Below are 19,502 nucleotides of genomic sequence, written 5' to 3'. Positions count from 1 at the left end.
GGAGTAGATTTGCAAACCCTGAAGGTTTATTAACAAATTAGCAAAATTACAATCTCAAATCCAATCAGTTTAAACATAAATCAATAATCACCTAACTACAGCATGTGTGAATATATAACCAGAAAGGTCAAAATGGCACATGCAAGAACAGATTATTAAAAAGCAGAATATGCAGTGTTAGTTAAATTCCAAACCCATGAATGGAAACTCCCTTATGCTAAGCTAATTTGCAGGATAATCTGGAAATTTAGAGGCAGCAGGTGTCGGCAAATATTTCAACTAAAGTAGAACCACATGAAGGTTCCAATCAGGAAAAGGAGAAATATACTCTATGACAGAAACCACAGAAGCATTGGGTCCCGAGAGAGGAAAAGAGACGCGCCCACCTGCAAAGGTGTGGACAGGTGCAAGTCTGACTGACTACAGTCTGGGCCACACAATTGAAACATGAAATCACTACAGAAAGATACATTGAACAAGTTCTCATAGAGCAGAAACCAATCAAATTATCCATTCACTGTGAGTTTGATATCAGCCTGCTTCCCATGGTCATGTTAACAAACATTCCCGGTCTCATGCCAGTGTCATGCCCTTCGGAGATATCAGACATAGGGAGGACTTCATCTACTCTGAATTCCTTACGTTCCCAGGTACACAAAGATAGTATTCAACTAATTTAGTTAAAAAACGACTTTCATGTAAAGTTTCAATAGATTTAGCAACACTGAAACAGTACTCATTGCAACCACCAATGACATTTAATCATCCGGGACTGAGGAGAAACAGCAGCCCTCATCCTTTTAGACCTCTCCACGACCTATGACACTGTCTCCCACAAAACCCTCATCAGAAGATTCAACGAGATTGACTTACAAACTGATCTGCTCCTTTCTCAGACAAAGAACCAGAAGAGTCAGGCTGCCACCCTTGACTTTAGAGACCAGGAAACTGACATGTGAAGTCCCACAGGGATCGTCCCTCAGCCTCACCCTTTTCAACATATACATGACACCGCTCACCAACCTCATCCAATCACAAGACATCACTGTCATCTCCTACGTGATGACACCCAGCTTATCCTCTCCATAATGGACAAGACAACCACCACCAGAACCAACTTGAGGAACTGCATAGTAGAAGACTGGATGCAAACCAATGTGGCATATTTACAAGAACTGACGCATTAGCATCGATGTGTCAGATTTCTTGTGCCTGCTGCAAATGCCCTAACGATGCCATGGATGCTCTGTATTTACAATACAGTGCTCCATGGCACAATGATTCAAGGATGTGTTAGACGCATATTTAGGTCCTAAAGTGATGAATTGCTGGAATTTGCGCGGGTATAATATGATGCAGGCCTATACAAACTGACGCTTTGGGCCCAATAAGTCAGTTTGTAAATAAGGAGCAGTGTGGAGCAATGATTGTGCCGGCGCTGCATCAAACAAAATGACGCGGCAGCATCACTAGCTCCTTGTAATTATGCCTCCAGCTGCCCAAAGCTCAACTCCCACTAGATAGAAGTACTGGTCTTCAGCAACAAGACCTCCCCATGGAACTCTACTGGTAGCCTGCAGCGCTAGGACCAACACCCACATCTACAGACCACAGAAGAAATCTAGAGATCATCCTAGAAGACAGGCTCAACAGGAGGGTTCAAGACAATGCAGTATTCACCTCCTTCTTCCACACCCTAACATGCTGCAAGAGATCGTCAAATGGTTGACTCAGAACACCAAACAGACCATCATGCAAGCACTCATCACTAGCAGGCTGGACTACGGCAACCACTCTAAGCCGTAATTTCCAAACTCCTGTGCTCTGCGCCACTTGCACACATTCCTTGCATAAGCAAAAGTGGAGGTCCCTCATTCTCCTACATCTGACCCAATATATGCAAGCACCTCCCTCAACACGTCGAGCCTCCATCTCACTTCTTGAGTTCTGCAAGAAGCTGAATACCTGCTTCTTCTTATAATAACCTTGGGGACCACAGACCTGCACACTTGCCCAAGCGCTTGGATACCCTCTCGGGTGCTTAGTGTGCTCAACAAATCAACATAGCATAATATAGCAATAATAACATTTCAGACTTACAAGATCAAGGTAGCTCGGGGTGCCTGGAATGAGAGCTAAAATATTCACAGCAAGCAAAAATGCATTTTATTTTAAAATGGAGTTAGTTATTCTAAGGTCTACCATAACTCACGCTAACTTAGTAAAAATTCACTCTCACTACAATTAATCGTGTAAGTAAACTTACTTATTATTGTCAATCTAAATGCAAAATATCATGTGCACTTAAAGAAGCATTGATTTGACATATTAAATGATAGTCGCTATTTTTCATTTCATGTAATAATATACTATGTGTCACCACAACACATGCATGGACTTTGTTCGAAGTTAACCTTGTCACTCTGATTTAACTACCAATGATAGCCCAGGGATTCCTAAAATAATCTCGTTCTCCTTTGTGGTGTGTTGTGTAGTACAGCTGCTCCTCACCAAGGTAGGCAAATGTAAGCAAAGTATAAGCCTATTAAAGTAATCTACAATTTATACAGTATTTTACATCTGAACACTTTACTAACGTGCTCTTATTATATAACGCAATGGTACTTTACAATGCTGGCAGGATGGCACAGTGAGAGAAACGCTACCCTTTGGCAAATACAGTGTTCCGGGATAATGTATGTTTTGGCATCCTATTGAGAACGTTGAATTGAGTCCCATAAATCGGATAATATAGTTAGTGATTGCTTATTGTTTATTTCTTTACTTGCATCTGATAAGATGCTTAAGAAAAGCTGTGCATGATTCCTGCAATGCCTACTGCCCGACTGATGAAACTCTTCATTTACAGGTCTAAGAGTGGATATATCCGCAGCAGATTTGCAGTTTGCACTGCAAAGTATTCCTGAAATGGGACAGGTGCGTGTGTCAGAACAGTATGGAAGCTGTAACGGATACGGAAGGCAAATCGAGTGGTTAACTGCAAGCGGCAAACAACCTATTATACAGGTAGGAACAGTTTATTGCACTTTTACTGACATGTTCAAATGACTGTTTGGAAGTATTTATTTTATTGGCAAATGTATCTAACAATCACAGGCTGCGACTTTGGGGCACTGAAGCACTTTACACAGTACACTGGCGGTGCAAGGTTGCAGAACTTGTGCCTGCACGGTTATGTGAGCCATTCAAGGATCATAGCAGTTTCATTTGGTACTGGCCAAGTGTTACATAGGTTAAAAGGTTACTTGACATGGCGAGTTGTGCATGTGTCATGAGTCTTTCGTGCTCCATTTTTGGGGTGGCGGTGGACACTGGTGGCTGCTAGCTGGGGGGGGGGGGTGGTAATTATATTGTTCAACCAATACAAAGTACAGATTTTTAACATTGTGCCTTTATTTTCTTTGTCCCCTAACCGCCCCGCTATTAGGTTGATGATACCAACATAAGAGGAGTAAATGCCAGAATGACTGTTGGAGAAACAACGAAGGGGGGCCTGCTTCGGAGGACTATCCTGGGAGACATGCTTCGTACACCACATTCACAGCCCCAGGTATTGCAAGATTGATGTTCTGGAAACATTTCCTTATTCATGAATGTAATGAATGTAACAGTAAACAAATAGGCCCAGATTTACTATGATTTGGCGTCGCGTTTGCATCAGTCCCAACGCTAAACAAATTTTAGTATTTACTAAGCCACCAAAGCCACTTAGTAAATTACAAAGAAACAAAGCTGCCTTGCTTCACTTTGCATTGGATAGGAGTTACATGGGTGGAGAATAGGCGTTCCCATGCATCTAATCATGTACTTTGATGCAAACTTAGATTTACAAAGACTTGTAAACCTGGGTTTGCACCAAAATGGTGTGTCTACCCGTCAGAGGTGTCATGAGGAGAAATATCTTTATTTCTCTTTGTAGCGTCCTTTTTGTGTGTGCTGCATTCTGAGGTTTAACAGGAATATGCCTCTAAGAATTGTTTTTGTGCAGGATGAAATACCTTCCTGCACAAAAACAATTTTGCACATAACACAGGCAGTGTCTGCATTTCCGCTAGGTAGCACAGAGTGCGCCAGTGCAAGGAGAGAGCAGAAATACTTAATATCTTTGTAAATATTGAGCATTTCTGCTCTGTCCCTTTCACGCATCTCAGTCCAGCAAGTTTCCTTGATGCAACGTGCTGCATGAAACAATAGGAAATGAGCCCCGACTAATGCTTTAGGGTACTTTTTTGTCCTTCGTTCACTTCAGATCTACTCTCAGCAAACATTGTGAAAGCCAATAGATCTGGCCTTGGCAAGAGAGTGATTTTCTTTAAGCAACCCTCTTTGTGATAGTATGCATGGGTGTGTCATCTGTTAGATAATCTGCATTATAGTGGCACCCAAAATGCTGGATTGATGACGGTGCTGGCCTCAATAACTATGAGGTAATATGTCCCTAGAGACAAAATTCAAAACAGCATTTTAACATACAGTGATTAAAAAAAACTGACTCAAGAAAGGAGTTTGAGTTAAAAACTTTTGAAAAACCATGAAGGTTTATTAAGTAGCAGTACAAAAAAAATATAAATGCACATGCAGCAGCAGTCTCATTGAATGAAAGTACATAGAAAGTGCCTGATGCCGTTTCTGCAGGATCACCTCAGACGTTTGCCTTCACTACGCCATTTTTACTGAACCCATTTTAGTTGTCTTTAGGACTCTGCACACTCTACTCCTACTCACCAGTGGTAAAGTGGTTGTACTCTCCTTTCCAAATATAGTAACATTGGAATACACTTGGTTGGTACATTTAATTTACTTCTAAGTACCTGGTATATAGTACTACATATACCCATGACATGTAAATTGAATAGGACTAGTCAGCTGCAGCACTCATTGTGCCACCCTCTAGTCTAAAGTATCACTGTGAAGCATGTTTCATGGCTGCTATTGCAGCCTGTGTGTGCAGATTTTAAACTGCCATTTCGGCCCCCACCGTCCTATTTAATCACCCCAAATGTAGACCCTCAATGCTCACAGAGCTGGGGGGCACGGTATTTAAAAAGTAAGACATAGATATTTAAAGTTGTATGTGTCCTGCCAGTGAAAAATGTCCAAAGTCTTTTTTCAGTGTGGCACGGCTGGCCTTCCATAGACTAACTCTGGTTTACCTTATTAAATTTAATGAATGCTAAATTATTTTTGGGGACCGCCAGAGATTTTTTTTCAACAACTCATTTTAATTGTAATTTTAAATCCTCTTTATTAGTGAAGTTGGATTTTAAATAACTTTTTTTGAAACTGCCACTTTTGAAAAGTTGGCATTTTCCTACATAAACCAAATACGCCTTCCTGCCATGTCAAAGTTCATCTGACTGTTAATGGCCCTCCTGTGGTGTGATGTGTATTTCTCCCAGGAAGTGGACAAAAGGGCCTGGGTATGGAGAAGGGAGGGTCTTCTGGATCCTGAACCTCATCCTGATTATACTTCAAAGAGTAGCCTGGAGGGTTGTACCCAACAATCCTGACTACAGAAGACAGTAGGAGTCTACTTTGTTTCAGGCTGGTGCAGCTCATACCTGGGCCTGGATATCCTTTGTTTCACAAGCCAGGCTGGAGCCTAACCGAGAGGAAGGGTAAGAACTGACCAGAGCCAGTTTAGAGTTATACAGCAGGTGGTCCCCCGCCCACAGGCCGGCACTGGACATAAAAGTGGACCTCTCATCAGAACACTCCTGGAGCGGAGAGGATTCTCAAGAAGGACTGCCCTGCTTTGTGAAGAAGAAAGACTCAGACTGATTGCCTTGAACCCAAGACTTCAGTACTGCCTCCAAAGTCAGTTGGTTGGCCTCCTGTTTGAGCTACAGGGACACCAAAAGCTTCCAGAGGCCTTTCCTATTTTCCAGCCGACCAGACCTAACCTGGTCCCTTCTGCTGGCCTCTTTAGGAGGGAGGCCTGACCCTCAATTGCTGTCCACAATCCTGGCCCCCTAGCTGGAGGCAAAGTGCACTTCTCTGTACTTAACAGAAGGTTTCACTGCATCTAACACACAGTGGCACAGAGCGACACAGGGCCATCCTTTGCAGCACCAGGCAGCCCCTGATTAGCTGCTTCACCAGATCCAATGAAGAGAGATGCAGAGCCTCGCATCACAGCCATGCATAGCTCCTAATCATCGGCTTCAATGAATGAGTCTCGCATTGCAACACTGTGCAGCCTCTACAGCGTGGACAGAAGATACGACTTCCAGCAGGGCGACCCTGGTTCTGTACCCGGTCCATGCTCCGTTGCAGTTGGCCTTTGACCAGATACCTCCAGCGCTAGTTGTAACCTTAAACTTAAATAATTCAAAACTCTGGTTCTACTGAATGGATTTTTTGCAGTGCAACACTTTCTGCCCCTATTTTGACTACAACATTCAGTTTGTCTGACTCTGATAGTGTACAGGGCTCTGCCTACCAAACCCAGTGTTCTGAGTAGAGGGATAAGCAGGTTAGACATTATTACAATTGGTACTAACGGCCTAGCTGTATGTCCTTAGTATATAATAAGGTAGGTAGGTTTAGAGGTCCAGTAGACTTTAGGCACTTATGTGTGCACTAATGTGTTGCCTGCTGTCATTTTAAAAACACCACTGCTTTTTAGGCTGCTGTTACATTAAATTTATATGCAAATACGACTTTGAAATTAAAGGTACTTACAAAGTCTCAAACTACATTTATTTTACATATAAGCCACCCCTAAGGTCTCCCTTAGGTGCCCCAAGGCTAGGGTGCATTGTAACTATAAGCAGAGACATTATAAAATATGTTTTATAAGCCCTGGTGAGGGAAAAACTGCCAATTATGTTATTCCCCATTGCAGTGAGTGGCTTTATAGGCTAACATTGAAATATTCTACTTAAGTATACAAATTGACAGGAGCGAGCTAAAAATGCCATTCAAGGACTTAAAATGATAATTATGATACATCCAACAAATTGCCACTGTTAGATGTATAATAACTATTGCAGAAAAGATGTTATAGAACTCTTTTTTCTGTAAGCCAAAATCCAGCCTTCCATCTGCCCTCTCCTGATTGGCCAGCTTCTGCCAGGCTGATGCCAGGCTGAGGCAAGCTGCTCTGATGAGTTGTGAACTGATCTGTTAGAGAGACAATAGATTTACTGTGGGTGGAGTACTGAAGCTGCAGGAGCAAAAGGCAGGATGGGAGTAGAGTGACCAAACTGATCTTCCAAGGGAGAATGGCAGTTTCGGACCGCTCTGGCTCTGTCCCACATCCTGCCCTCCCCCACCCACAGCCAGACAGGAGCCCCACTAATTTGATCAGTGAAGGGGATGGAAGGGGTGTGTTAGTGAATCTTAGCCTCACTAGTGCGTTGGCTCAGCCAGATCTAACCTTCAAGGAGAGAGTTTCTTCAATTTCAGAATTTGTACGAATAGTGCTTACTGGGACAAGAATATGCCACACTTTGGAGGAAGTGGTCATACACCTGGGTGGCACCCTGCATCCCATTAGTCAGGGGTGCCCCTGCTTGACGTCTAGGTACATTGCATAAATATGGGAGAGCTGAATAGCTCCTCAGATCTGCTGCCTGAAACTGCAAGGCAAAGAAAGACAGCCCTGCTGGAACCCTGATCTGCACCCAACAGATTGCACTCTAAAGGGCCGCACCTGCTGCACAATCTGAACTACAACCCTAAGGACTTTGCTTTGCTTCACAAAGATTAAGGAATGGACTCCATGCAAGCTACAGTTTAACAGAGCCCACCTGTATCATCGACACCAAGAAGTCTCCAGCCTGGAGCGGGTCCAGTCGGCTTTTAAAGATTTCGCCAAGTGCATTGTGGGAATTGTAGTCCCAGCATCCCAAGAAACCAACTCGGAGATTTTAGACCCCTGGATTAGTGTTGTGGACTCTCTGAGCCCAAAGAGGAACTTCAGGAAGAAGTTCCAGCAGTTTGGAGCAACTTTTGTAAAAAGCTCCATAAGTTGACCAGGTGCATTGTGGGAGTTGTAGTCCCATGACTCCAAGAGGCAAACAAGAGAATCTGAACCCTTGGCTAGCGCTGTGCACCACGTTCCGGCGTGAAGAAATAAGAAATACTTCTGAAAGTAAGTGTAAAGAACTCTGGACTTTTTCCCAGGCCAGCACCACCTTTTTTTTTTTTTATCCCTTTGAGCACTATTTGCTTCTAAGCTCTAGGTTTACATTTAATCTTTAAAAATTCATATCTCTGATTCCCTAAATAGGATTTGTTTCGTTTTTGTGTCTATTTGTTCATATAAATATAAACTATGTTTATAAATTGGTGTTGGAATTGTATTGTGTATTGAGTCTTGCTTATTTAATGTTTTTGTGTTTTTAAATGCTTTACACACCTGTATCCTAAGTTAAGCTTACCTGTTTGTTGCCAGTTACCAAGGGTTAAGCAAGGGATTCATTTATTGAGCCACTAGCAGAACCTTTTATTGTGTTTATGGCCTCATTACTAGTGATGAGTCACTACTTAACTATAATAATCCACTTTCCAACATCCACACCAATAGATAAAACATACAACACAAATTATGCAAATTCCCACTTGACTCTTTCCAAAACAGCGTTTCTTTTCATTCACATGGTAAAACTGAAGAAATACGAGAGCAAGGTAACAATTCCCTATCCAGTGATGGGGCAGGTAAAAGTAAACTGTGTTACCACACACATGAAACATAATTAATTCCTCGAAAATGACTCTCCACTAACCAAACATTCTGTATCAAAAACATAGCTCCTCTCACAGCCACTCTCTCCAACAAACTATATCCATCTAGTTCCGTGTGGATTCTGATGCACCATACACAACTCTCCCTTTCATGCTCCATTCCCTTAGATGCTTATTTGAATTTCTTAGTTTCTGCTCAGCTTCTGTTTAAGTTTTAATTTTATGCACATCTTTCCAATTTCTTAGAATTTTTACTTTTCTCTCATGTATTTCTGAGTAAACTAACACTCCTCTTCTCTTAGGCTCAATACATGCTTACTTTTAGTCATATTAGCACTCAGATTAGTTTGTGCAATTATTTTTAAATATTTAGAATAAGACATACAGTTTCCTGAGTCTTCAGTTATAGGAATTTCTTTCAGCAAAGCCTTGAAATCCGAAAGATATGATGACAAACTCTTGCCTAAGGAAAATATTAACAAAAACATTACAGGATGTGAGAGATGCATTTTGAAAATGTCACCCTTTGTCAGCTGAAGATGGACAAAATGTGCACACTTAACAGTCTCTAAAACTCATCATACTAATGTATTTCCCAATCAAGTAATATTCACTGGGACAGATTTATCATTCATTCACTCAATGTGATGCAGCAAGACAACTTGCTGCGCTACATGAAAGGGAGAGGGCGGGAATTTGCCATATTTACCAATATATTGTGCTTTCCTGTTTTCTGCCTGTGCTGCCACACTGTCTGGTGCCTCGCGCCAATGCAGGAACCCTTGCGCCAAAGTCATCCTTGGGGGCTTTTCCTCCGTCTAAGTGTACTGCAGCATGTAGCAAACTGAGAAAGAGGAAACAACGAGGAGAAAATAATTATATTTCTCATTGTTGCACCTCCCCTGGAAAGGCATGGTATTTTGTTGCATTCCTAGGTTTACCCATTTTGGTTAATCTGAGACTGCACCAAAATCCATGGGTGGGTGTATGGGAACAACCACGCCCTACCCATAGAATGCCTTCCCAGGCCAGAGTAATGCTTGAGTTGGCTTCCGTTTATCCAGATTTACCAGGCAATGCAGGGCCAACCAAGTTGGTCTTAAGTTGCTTGGTAATTCTGACTTAAGTATTGTATTACCCTTACGACACCATGTGTGACGCAAAGGAAATGTTATACCATGATAACCTGGCCTACTGTCTTTAAAACTACCTACTGCTCTATCCCTATGTGTTAGCTCAATGTGTTCTATTTAATTATGTCTGGTAGGTAATTCATTTTGTGAAGGAGAAGCATATCCAACCGGAGAAATTAAGCATAACATTAAGCCAACTAGAATTATTATTGGCATTATCAATGAAAATAGGCCAGCATTGTGTGCAGCATCTTCTGTACACTATCTTCTACTAAGGATAAATAAACAAAAAGGAAAATAAGTTTCTATAGTACACAATCAATTAATTCAGTTCAAAGGATTCAGGAAACTCTATTTTCTTCATCTGGCTCCCTAAATTATGCAACAGAACCAAATCTTTCGAAATGTCATCTTAGAAGCTCATTGGGACTTGACAAAAACTCAAGGTGGTTCTATTTCTTCTTGTTTGGCTTCAAAGATGAATTGTCAACAATTTGTCAAATCATAGACTTCCACTTCTGACTCTTCTCCTGCAGAGACTCATGCTAGATAGGTCTACTCAGGAGATGTGTACTTTCAATTTGGCTCACTTTTTCTTGTCGGTCTTCTGCTACAGGATATTCACTTTTTTCCAGTGCTTCTAATGAATACAGGACACTTGTCTCCTTAATGTGCATTCCCAGCTTCTGTTTTTTCACTTGTGACTACTGCTGAATCTTCTCCAGTTGCAGCTGAGCTTGTGCTTTGATCAACATCAGCAACTTGACTCACTGTGAACCGCTTACCTTGGGGGAGTTCTAGAGACTCAAATTTTCAGATTTCATGAACTGGCATTTCAGCCTCAATTTCTTCTTCCTGATGTTAGTGGCTTTATGGTGCTTCTCCTCGATTTTCAACCTGGTGGCATCCAATTTGGTAGCTTCCACCTTCACCAGTATCTCCGCCTCCGGCATCCATTTAGAGAACTCCAGCTTGATGCTTTGAATTAGTGTTTTTTGTTGCTACTTCTTCATCTGCTACCTTCAGCTACTTTGTGTGGACTGCATGGATCCACTGGGACACCAGCACACTTCACAGCAGTGTTAGTCACAAGTATTACTTATTAGAAGTTAGAACATTGTTATGTTGGGAGCTCCAATGTAGACAATGGAGTGCTCCCTGCTTCTGCGGGCCGGTCAAGGCCCGCAGAGCAACATTCCAATGTTTTACAAAAGCCTCTCGAAGCTCGAGGGGATTTAAATCCCCTCGAGCTTCGAGAAGCCTTTGTTTAATTTGTTAGAACATTCTGCCCTCTAGTGGCAGAATGTTCTAATAGCCTTATAGCCCTTCGTAGCAGGGCTATACCGCTATTAAAGTCCTGGTGCTTTCGGCTCAGGCCTTTTAATAGCCGGTACAGCCCGCTACGGCGGGCTAAAAGGCTATAATATTGCCCTATCCTCCATGGTTCTAAGCAGTTTTTGCAAACATGTTTTTTTATCATCACCCAGACTCCAGGTTGCAATGCATGGCACTGGACTTCTTTTGTTGATTATGTTACCAAATTAATTCGACAAGAGACAGATATCACATCAGCCAGAACTTAACTATAATGCAATATAATGCCATCACTCTTTGATATATGCAAAAAGAACAATTGATGGGCAGAATGCAGAACAATGTCATACATTCATACCAGTACAGAGATCTGGGCCTAAATCCATCGTTTTTTTGCTCACCATGCCATTCCAGTTTGGACCCAGCCATATGCAAATCAGTCTTGACCCTGCACCCAATGGGAAAAGTCCATCCCGAACTGCCAGGCCAGGTCCTCCCTGGATTGGAAACAAACATCCTAGGACCGGTTTCGGGCTTTCAGCCCTCATCAGCCAGGATAGCTTGACTCCAGTGGCATGGAGAGCCTGGCATACCCGTCCCACTTGGGGAGACAAATACAAAAAGTACAATTAATGGACAGAATGCAGAACAATGTCATACGTTCACCCCAGTACAGATATCTGGGCCTAAATCCATAGGTTTTTTGCCCACCATGCTATTCAGATCTGGGTTGAATCCATTGTTCCTTTGCTCACAGATCTGTGACTGGGGGTGAGTGTCAGAAAAGTTTCAGCACTCCGTCCATCATCTACATGTATTTGCTTTGTTGACCCTAGGTTTGCAGGGTATGCCCACACATGGGTCTCTTGCTCACTTTTCCACTGGATTCAAGCTAGTCTGGCTGATATGGGATGTTACACCGAAAACATTCCCAGGAGGCTTGTTTCTGGTCCAGGGAAGACCTGGCTTGGCAGTTTGGCTGGACTGTTCCCTTAAGAAACAGGGTCAAGACTGATCTGCAGATAGATGGATCTGAACTGGGGTGGAGCAGTGAGCTAAAGAACGATGGTGGATTCAACCCACTTGGGGAGACAAATGCAAAAAGAACAATTAATGGACAGAATGCAGAACAATGTCATACGTTCACCCCAGTACAGAGATCTGGGCCTAAATCCATCGTTTTTTTGCCCACCATGCTATTCAGATCTGGGTTGAATCCATTGTTCCTTTGCTCACAGATCTGTGACTGGGGGCGAGTGTCTGAAAAATTTCAGCGCTCCATCTATCATCTCCTTGTGTTTGCCCTGGGGGCCAAACGGGCATTAGCGCCTGTTTTTTGTGCCCTGGAGCACTTCAGTATTACAGAAGGCACTGCAGACGCTTGTGCATCCCCTTCTGTTTTACTGATAGCACTGGGGCACATAAAGCACCAGCGCTATTATCAGAGGGCGTTCCCCCATTTGCATGGGGGCATGGCTCCATGCAAATGAGGGAATCCCTTTGCCTCTGCACCTGTGCCGTATTACAGACATGCAGGAGAGATATCAGACTACAGGAGTTTTACCCGTATACCCAATTGAAACCTTGGTAGTGAATATGTGTAAAAGAAAAAATGTCTCAACAGGTAATACTTATTAGGCTAATAGTGCCGTCCACCTTGTGTGTCAGGAGAACTTATGTGCACAAAGTTCTCCCTGTGGGATACGCTCACATTGAGTGTTAACTGTGCTGACACTAATATTTCTTCTGGTTTTTTTTCTTCCCATTTTGTGCTTTTTTGAATATATAGTGCCCTTGGCACATAACTTTACCTTGGAGTCTCCTTGTTTTCTTTCTTCTAGCAACTATATGCGCATGTTTGCTTATTAGCCTGTTGAGACATTGTTTCTGTTACACGTATTACAGCCACAGGCACAGAGGGAAAGAAGCTGTCATGAGGAGCACAGAGTGTGCCACCTAAACGGTGGCGCACTCTCAGTGCTCCCCCTGATGGCAGTCCTCTGGATGGGGGAAAGGGGGTGCCAAAGACCCCACAGACATCAGGCAGTCACTCACTGCACCCGCCTGCAAGGGGATCTCTAATCCCTTGAAAAGTTCAGGCAGGTTGCCACCTACATTCTGAAATACGCAGTGGCTTCAAAGCAGCCACTTTGTTTTTCACATGAAGTTCTCGGCTGTCCTGGGTCAGTGTATTCATTCTAGTACAGCATATTTTCTATGTTTGTGCTGGGCATACCTTTAAAAAAGTGCACCCAGTGTAAATAATTAAAATGCGCCGTATGTATAAGACGGCCCCCACTCATTTTCAAAGTGAGATCCTCCGTCTCAATAGAGGCAGGCATGTCAAACCACAGTATTAATTCTCCGAACAAGAACTTGGCTACAATCACTCTGTTAGTTCTCCTTGTTGGGTAGGCTTCCACCTATTTAGAAAACAAACAGACTATAATTAAAACATATCTGAGCCTGTTCTAGAAAGGCATTTCTATGAATTTTATTTGAAGTCTACTAAATGGCCCTCCAGATTTGCCTATACTCCCACTAACCATAGTGACACTTTCCCTGAATAATTACTTGACAAATAATGCATCTTTTACATACATTTTCTGCTACACTTCTGAATTTCGTGCTGTGCAAATATTTCTTAAAGACCCACGCCATACTGTCTCTCCCTACATGAGACTGCCCAGCAAAGAACCTGGCCATACCTGACAACATTACATCTGGAAGAACATATTGGTGATGAAGTTAACTAAAGGTCATTATAAACCTCTTACAACCAGCCATTTCCAGCTTTATCTTTTTTTCATCTGGTACTTTCCCTTCTAGCTCATGGAGTTGACTTAGGGCCTGATTACGAGTATGGTGGTGCGGGAATGGGACGGTCCACCACCGCCACACTCAAAAAATGCGAAACTCAACCGTTTGCCTCCAGCCAGATTATGAGTTTACTCGTTGTCTTGCAGACGGTTCATTGGCATTGCCATGGTGGTGTCTTTGAAAAAGGCACTGCAATGGGAACGCCAAAGCCCTTTCCTCAATGGCATGGACTGTTAAGTCCATGCTGTGCAGGAAAGAGGGTGCATGCACCAAGGGGGGGGGGCACACAATGTGCCCCCTGCAGGCACCCAAGGGCCCATAGGCAACAGGACCTCAGTGGCAGAATTTGATGGCATGAACAGCACCATGAAATCCTGGCAGTGAGGAAAACTCTTAATAAGCTTGTAAATGCCACAGTGGCACCGTCATCATATGGTGCACCTCTGAAGTTGCGCCACCAACAGGGAATATGGTTCCCTGTGGTTGCGGCGGTCCCTTGGAGGTCTGACTGCTCGTGGTGCAGCATTCCCTGACCGCACCTCCACCACAGGTTTGGTAGTCTGATGTATCTCTGAACTCGTAATCAGGCCCTTAGTGTTGCCTGTGTTGGATTCAACAAAATACAATTTACAATATCTGTATCATCAATCTTTGTTTCAAGTTCACGTTATTCTGTTTCTTGTTCTTGTTGTTGCTCTTTCAATTTAAAAGTTAGTTTCATGAAAACAATATTTTGCAACTTCATTGGCGTAGTGATCGCCCATGGTGACCATATCATCAGGATATATGTGAGCAATGCAGTTTACATCTGATATTTCTCATTATGGATTAGAATACCAGAGGATGTTATGAATATCCATGATCATAATTGCCCAAAGTTGTATACCACTCCAAATCCATATTACCTGCTTCTATAAATCATGACACTCAGTTCATTAGTTAGACAACATGCTGTGGTCAAAACAATCAGTTTTGCTTCTTCTGCTGAAATTACATCAGAAAAATATAATGATTTCAAAAACAGAACAGACTGCAGGACCTGCTTTCAATATTCCTGGATGGTCTTGCTCATAAGAACCACCCACAAACAGACAGATCAGCCATTTCAAGAAGAACAACTTTAATGTCTAGTCTTGGTTTGGTGCACAACTCTGTTGTATTGATACAGTCATGATCCAGGTCTTCATCATCTACGTCATTGTTTTCAATCGGCAGCAGTGTTGCAGTTTCCAATGTAGTGCACCTTCTTTTTGAAATACTTTCAGCTGCTAATATTGTTTATTAATATCTAATTAGGTGGTTGGGTGTCAGATGCTGAGCTTGTGTATGAGTCAGAAAATTCTCAACTGAATGAGTGACCAACATAATAAGTGTAAGGCCCATAACAATTCCCTCGCTCTACTCAATTGCTCGGCAGACAGCTGCTACAGACTTCATACAGCCAGGAAGAGCTATGGATACTGAATCTAATGTAACAGAGAAATAAGTGACAGGCCTCACCATACTTTTGAGTAAGAACTGACAGTGCACACCAATCTTTTTCATGGCAGTAAGGCAAAAAACTCCTTATTGTAACTGGCATTCTTAGGACTGGTGCACTTCATAGATTCTCTCTGAGATCTCTGAAGGCTTTCTTGCAATTACCATCAAATTTCAGTGGATACTTTACCTTGCTGCGAGTAAGCCTCATGAAAGACTTTGCAATCAGGGAAAAATGTGGTATCCACTGACGACAGTAGCCAGCCATTCCCAAGAACATTTTGTCTGGGGACGGGGGGTTCTATTTCAGAACTGCAGAATTTGGATATTTGGACTCTTTTGTTGCTCCTTTTTCATTAAATTATTACAGTACTGCATCTATGTAGGTAGGACATTATGCCCATTGTCATATTCAGCAAAATGTTCAAGAGTTCAATTTTGTCCTACTTGTAAACTTATTTTATCTTTGATGCACTAAAAGGTCATCTATATACTGCATCAGCATTAAGTTATAGGAAAGTTGCAGACTTTGCAAATCATTTTCTAGAACGTGACTAAAGATTCAGGGATTTTCTGTACACCCATGTTGTATTCAACATCAAACAAGATTTATATTAGGGAACTGAAATGCAAAAATATATTGACTATCATGATGAAGAGGAATGGAAAATAATGCTTGGCATAAGCCAATGACTGTATACAATACCATCCACAGGAATAGGAAACAAATTACAGTAGGACTTTGACAGTTTCTCCCCTGAGGCGGAAGCCGGGGGTTATATTTTTGTTTTCCTGCCTGCAAAAACCTTACAAAATTTTAGCTAAACATTTTTAAAATATTGTATATATTTTAACTTGCCGTTTTTTAACGTGGCACTTGTGAGTGTGAGATCCGACGCTGCGAGGCTCCTGGCGCTTGACTCTATGGTCCCAGCTCAGCCAATTGAGGGCTGACGTTGTGGGGTCGAAGGGCGCTAGCCGCCATCTTAGGGGAGCGACACAGGTTGCGCTCTAGTTGTCGGACGCCTCCCGTCCTCTCTGGCTACATAAGGGGTGTGTTCTCAGTAGTGTGGTGACTTTGACAGTTTCTCCCCTGAGGCGGAAGCCGGGGGTTATATTTTTGTTTTCCTGCCTGCAAAAACCTTACAAAATTTTAGCTAAACATTTTTAAAATATTGTATATATTTTAACTTGCCGTTTTTTTAACGTGGCACTTGTGAGTGTGAGATCCGACGCTGCGAGGCTCCTGGCGCTTGACTCTATGGTCCCAGCTCAGCCAATTGAGGGCTGACGTTGTGGGGTCGAAGGGCGCTAGCCGCCATCTTAGGGGAGCGACACAGGTTGCGCTCTAGTTGTCGGACGCCTCCCGTCCTCTCTGGCTACATAAGGGGTGTGTTCTCAGTAGTGTGGTGACTTTGACAGTTTCTCCCCTGAGGCGGAAGCCGGGGGTTATATTTTTGTTTTCCTGCCTGCAAAAACCTTACAAAATTTTAGCTAAACATTTTTAAAATATTGTATATATTTTAACTTGCCGTTTTTTAACGTGGCACTTGTGAGTGTGAGATCCGACGCTGCGAGGCTCCTGGCGCTTGACTCTATGGTCCCAGCTCAGCCAATTGAGGGCTGACGTTGTGGGGTCGAAGGGCGCTAGCCGCCATCTTAGGGGAGCGACACAGGTTGCGCTCTAGTTGTCGGACGCCTCCCGTCCTCTCTGGCTACATAAGGGGTGTGTTCTCAGTAGTGTGGTGACTTTGACAGTTTCTCCCCTGAGGCGGAAGCCGGGGGTTATATTTTTGTTTTCCTGCCTGCAAAAACCTTACAAAATTTTAGCGAAACATTTTTAAAATATTGTATATATTTTAACTTGCCGTTTTTTAACGTGGCACTTGTGAGTGTGAGATCCGACGCTGCGAGGCTCCTGGCGCTTGACTCTATGGTCCCAGCTCAGCCAATTGAGGGCTGACGTTGTGGGGTCGAAGGGCGCTAGCCGCCATCTTAGGGGAGCGACACAGGTTGCACTCTAGTTGACGGACGCCTCCCGTCCTCCTCCGCACTGCTTAAATTTCCATGTTCTTCCGACGGCGCAGCGGGCGGGCGCAGCGGGCGCGCCGTCGGCGCGCCGAAGGCGCGCCAAAGGCAAGCCCGTCTGCGCCCGTCCGCGCCGAGTTCGGGCCGTCGGCCAGAACCCCTGGCTCACCTACGCAGGGGGTCCTGATTACTTATTCCTCGGACGCGTTGCTACTACACAGACCAGTACACACTAATGGCTGTACCCACTATGATCCTGAGTTGGTAAGATGGGGAGATGGTCTAATCAAATGCCCAGAATGTAAGTGTGTCCCACCATTCATGAATAATATAAGATATGAAACAATGAGAAAGGAAACTAAAAACATTACAGTGGCATTAGTCTATGCGCGTTCTGTTGGAAGACACAGACAGGAAATAGCAGATCTAATTCTGGATCATAACATAGATATTTTATTCATGACAGAAACCTGGCTTAACGACTCTTCAGACCCAGATTTAATTATTGCAGTCCCACCAAACTACTCTATACAGAGAATGGATAGTCAAGGAAGAAATGGGGGTGGTGTAGCAATAATATTGCGGTCACAGTTCCCTACTAGGACTAACCCTATTCAGTCCTCTTCTGTGAAGCATTATACTTTAACATCTTGCTCACACCTACATTCAATCTCAAAGGTATACTCTTATACCGACCACCGGGCTCCCGTAATGATTTTCTATCTAATTTTAGTTCACTGCTGGAAACCCTAGCTATTGAGGATGAATGTATGATACTAGGGGATTGGAATTTCCATCTCGATAACATAAGTGATATAGACACGCAAATGCTATTGGCAGATCTCGATGCCTTTGGCCTTTCCTCGGAGATTACCACACTCACACACGAGGCTGGCCACATGTTGGACGCTATGTTTTCCAACATTAATGGGCTAAAGATTTTTGATATTCTGCCACTGGAGTGGACTGATCACCATGTTATATTAGCTGGGATTGTTGTCAACATTGCGTATGGTAGGAAGCACGCGCCTACAACTCAAGAGTATTTCAAGAACTGGAAAGACTTAAATTATGTAGCCTTCCAACAACACCTAGAACGATCGCGTCCCGTGACTTCCCCTGAAGCTAATACAGCAGCCGTTCAATATACATCTTGGATTGGAAATGCGATCGATACTCTTGTGCCCATAAAAACAATATCTAGAAACAGATCTACACCATCTGCCCCTTGGTTCAATGAGGATTTGAGGAAAAAAAAGCAACAATGCAGAGTGCAGGAACGTTGTTGGCGCAGATCGTATGATAGTGAGAGCAGAGAAAAATATAGAAATACTCTACATGACTATAAAAGGATGATTAATGAGGCAAAGAAAAAGTTCTATACACACCAAATAGAAAATGCAAAAAACTCCAGTAAACAATTGTTTGGAGTAGTACAGCAGTTGGCTGGCAAAGTGGTAGATTTAGCACCCCCCGCCTCACAGAGCTTTTGTGACTCCATAGCAACATTCTTCTTTACAAAAGTTAATGACATTTATTCAGAATTTACATCTAAAATTAATGCAGACCATAATATTGCTAACCAGGGAATGTTGCACTGCTCTTTAGATCAATTTACAGATATAGACACTGCATTTATGAGGACCATTATTCAACAGATAAAATCAGGATCGGCCTTGGATCCTTGCCCTCCAAAGATTCTTCTCCCAGTTTTGGAAACAATTATAAAGACTATCACTACAGTTTGTAATACCACTTTTAAAACTGGTATTTATCCTGACAGCCTTAAAAAAACGACAATCAAACCATTGCTGAAGAAACCCTCTTTGGATAAAGAGGAACTTAAGAACTATAGACCTATTGCAGGCCTACCTTTCTTGGCAAAGGTACTTGAGAAAGCCATAAATTTCCAACTGGCAGAATATATAGAGCAAAATAAACTGCTTGATGACACTCAATTTGGTTTTCGGAAGCTACACGGTACGGAGACTGCCTTGATTAAAGCCGCTGATGAAA

General features: G+C 42.9%; 1 protein-coding gene across 2 annotated transcripts in view; it reads left to right on the top strand.

The window, feature by feature from the left end:
• The window catches only part of LOC146830894 (fibrocystin-L-like), a 1,907,335-nt gene that overhangs the window by 827,804 nt on the left and 1,060,029 nt on the right, over window positions 1-19,502 (top strand). For both annotated transcript variants that reach the window (XM_085605084.1, XM_085605082.1), the window contains exons 26-27: window positions 2,870-3,027; window positions 3,449-3,571. In XM_085605084.1, the coding sequence (XP_085461210.1) occupies window positions 2,870-3,027; window positions 3,449-3,571 (281 nt within the window). The remainder of the gene's footprint in view (window positions 1-2,869; window positions 3,028-3,448; window positions 3,572-19,502) is intronic.

The sequence above is a fragment of the Triturus cristatus genome, chromosome 5_1, assembly GCF_964204655.1.
Source record: "Triturus cristatus chromosome 5_1, aTriCri1.1, whole genome shotgun sequence".
NCBI classification, from domain to species: Eukaryota; Metazoa; Chordata; class Amphibia; order Caudata; family Salamandridae; genus Triturus; species Triturus cristatus.
Note: the sequence above shows the minus strand (reverse complement) of the source record. Positions and strands in the feature narration are given on the sequence as shown.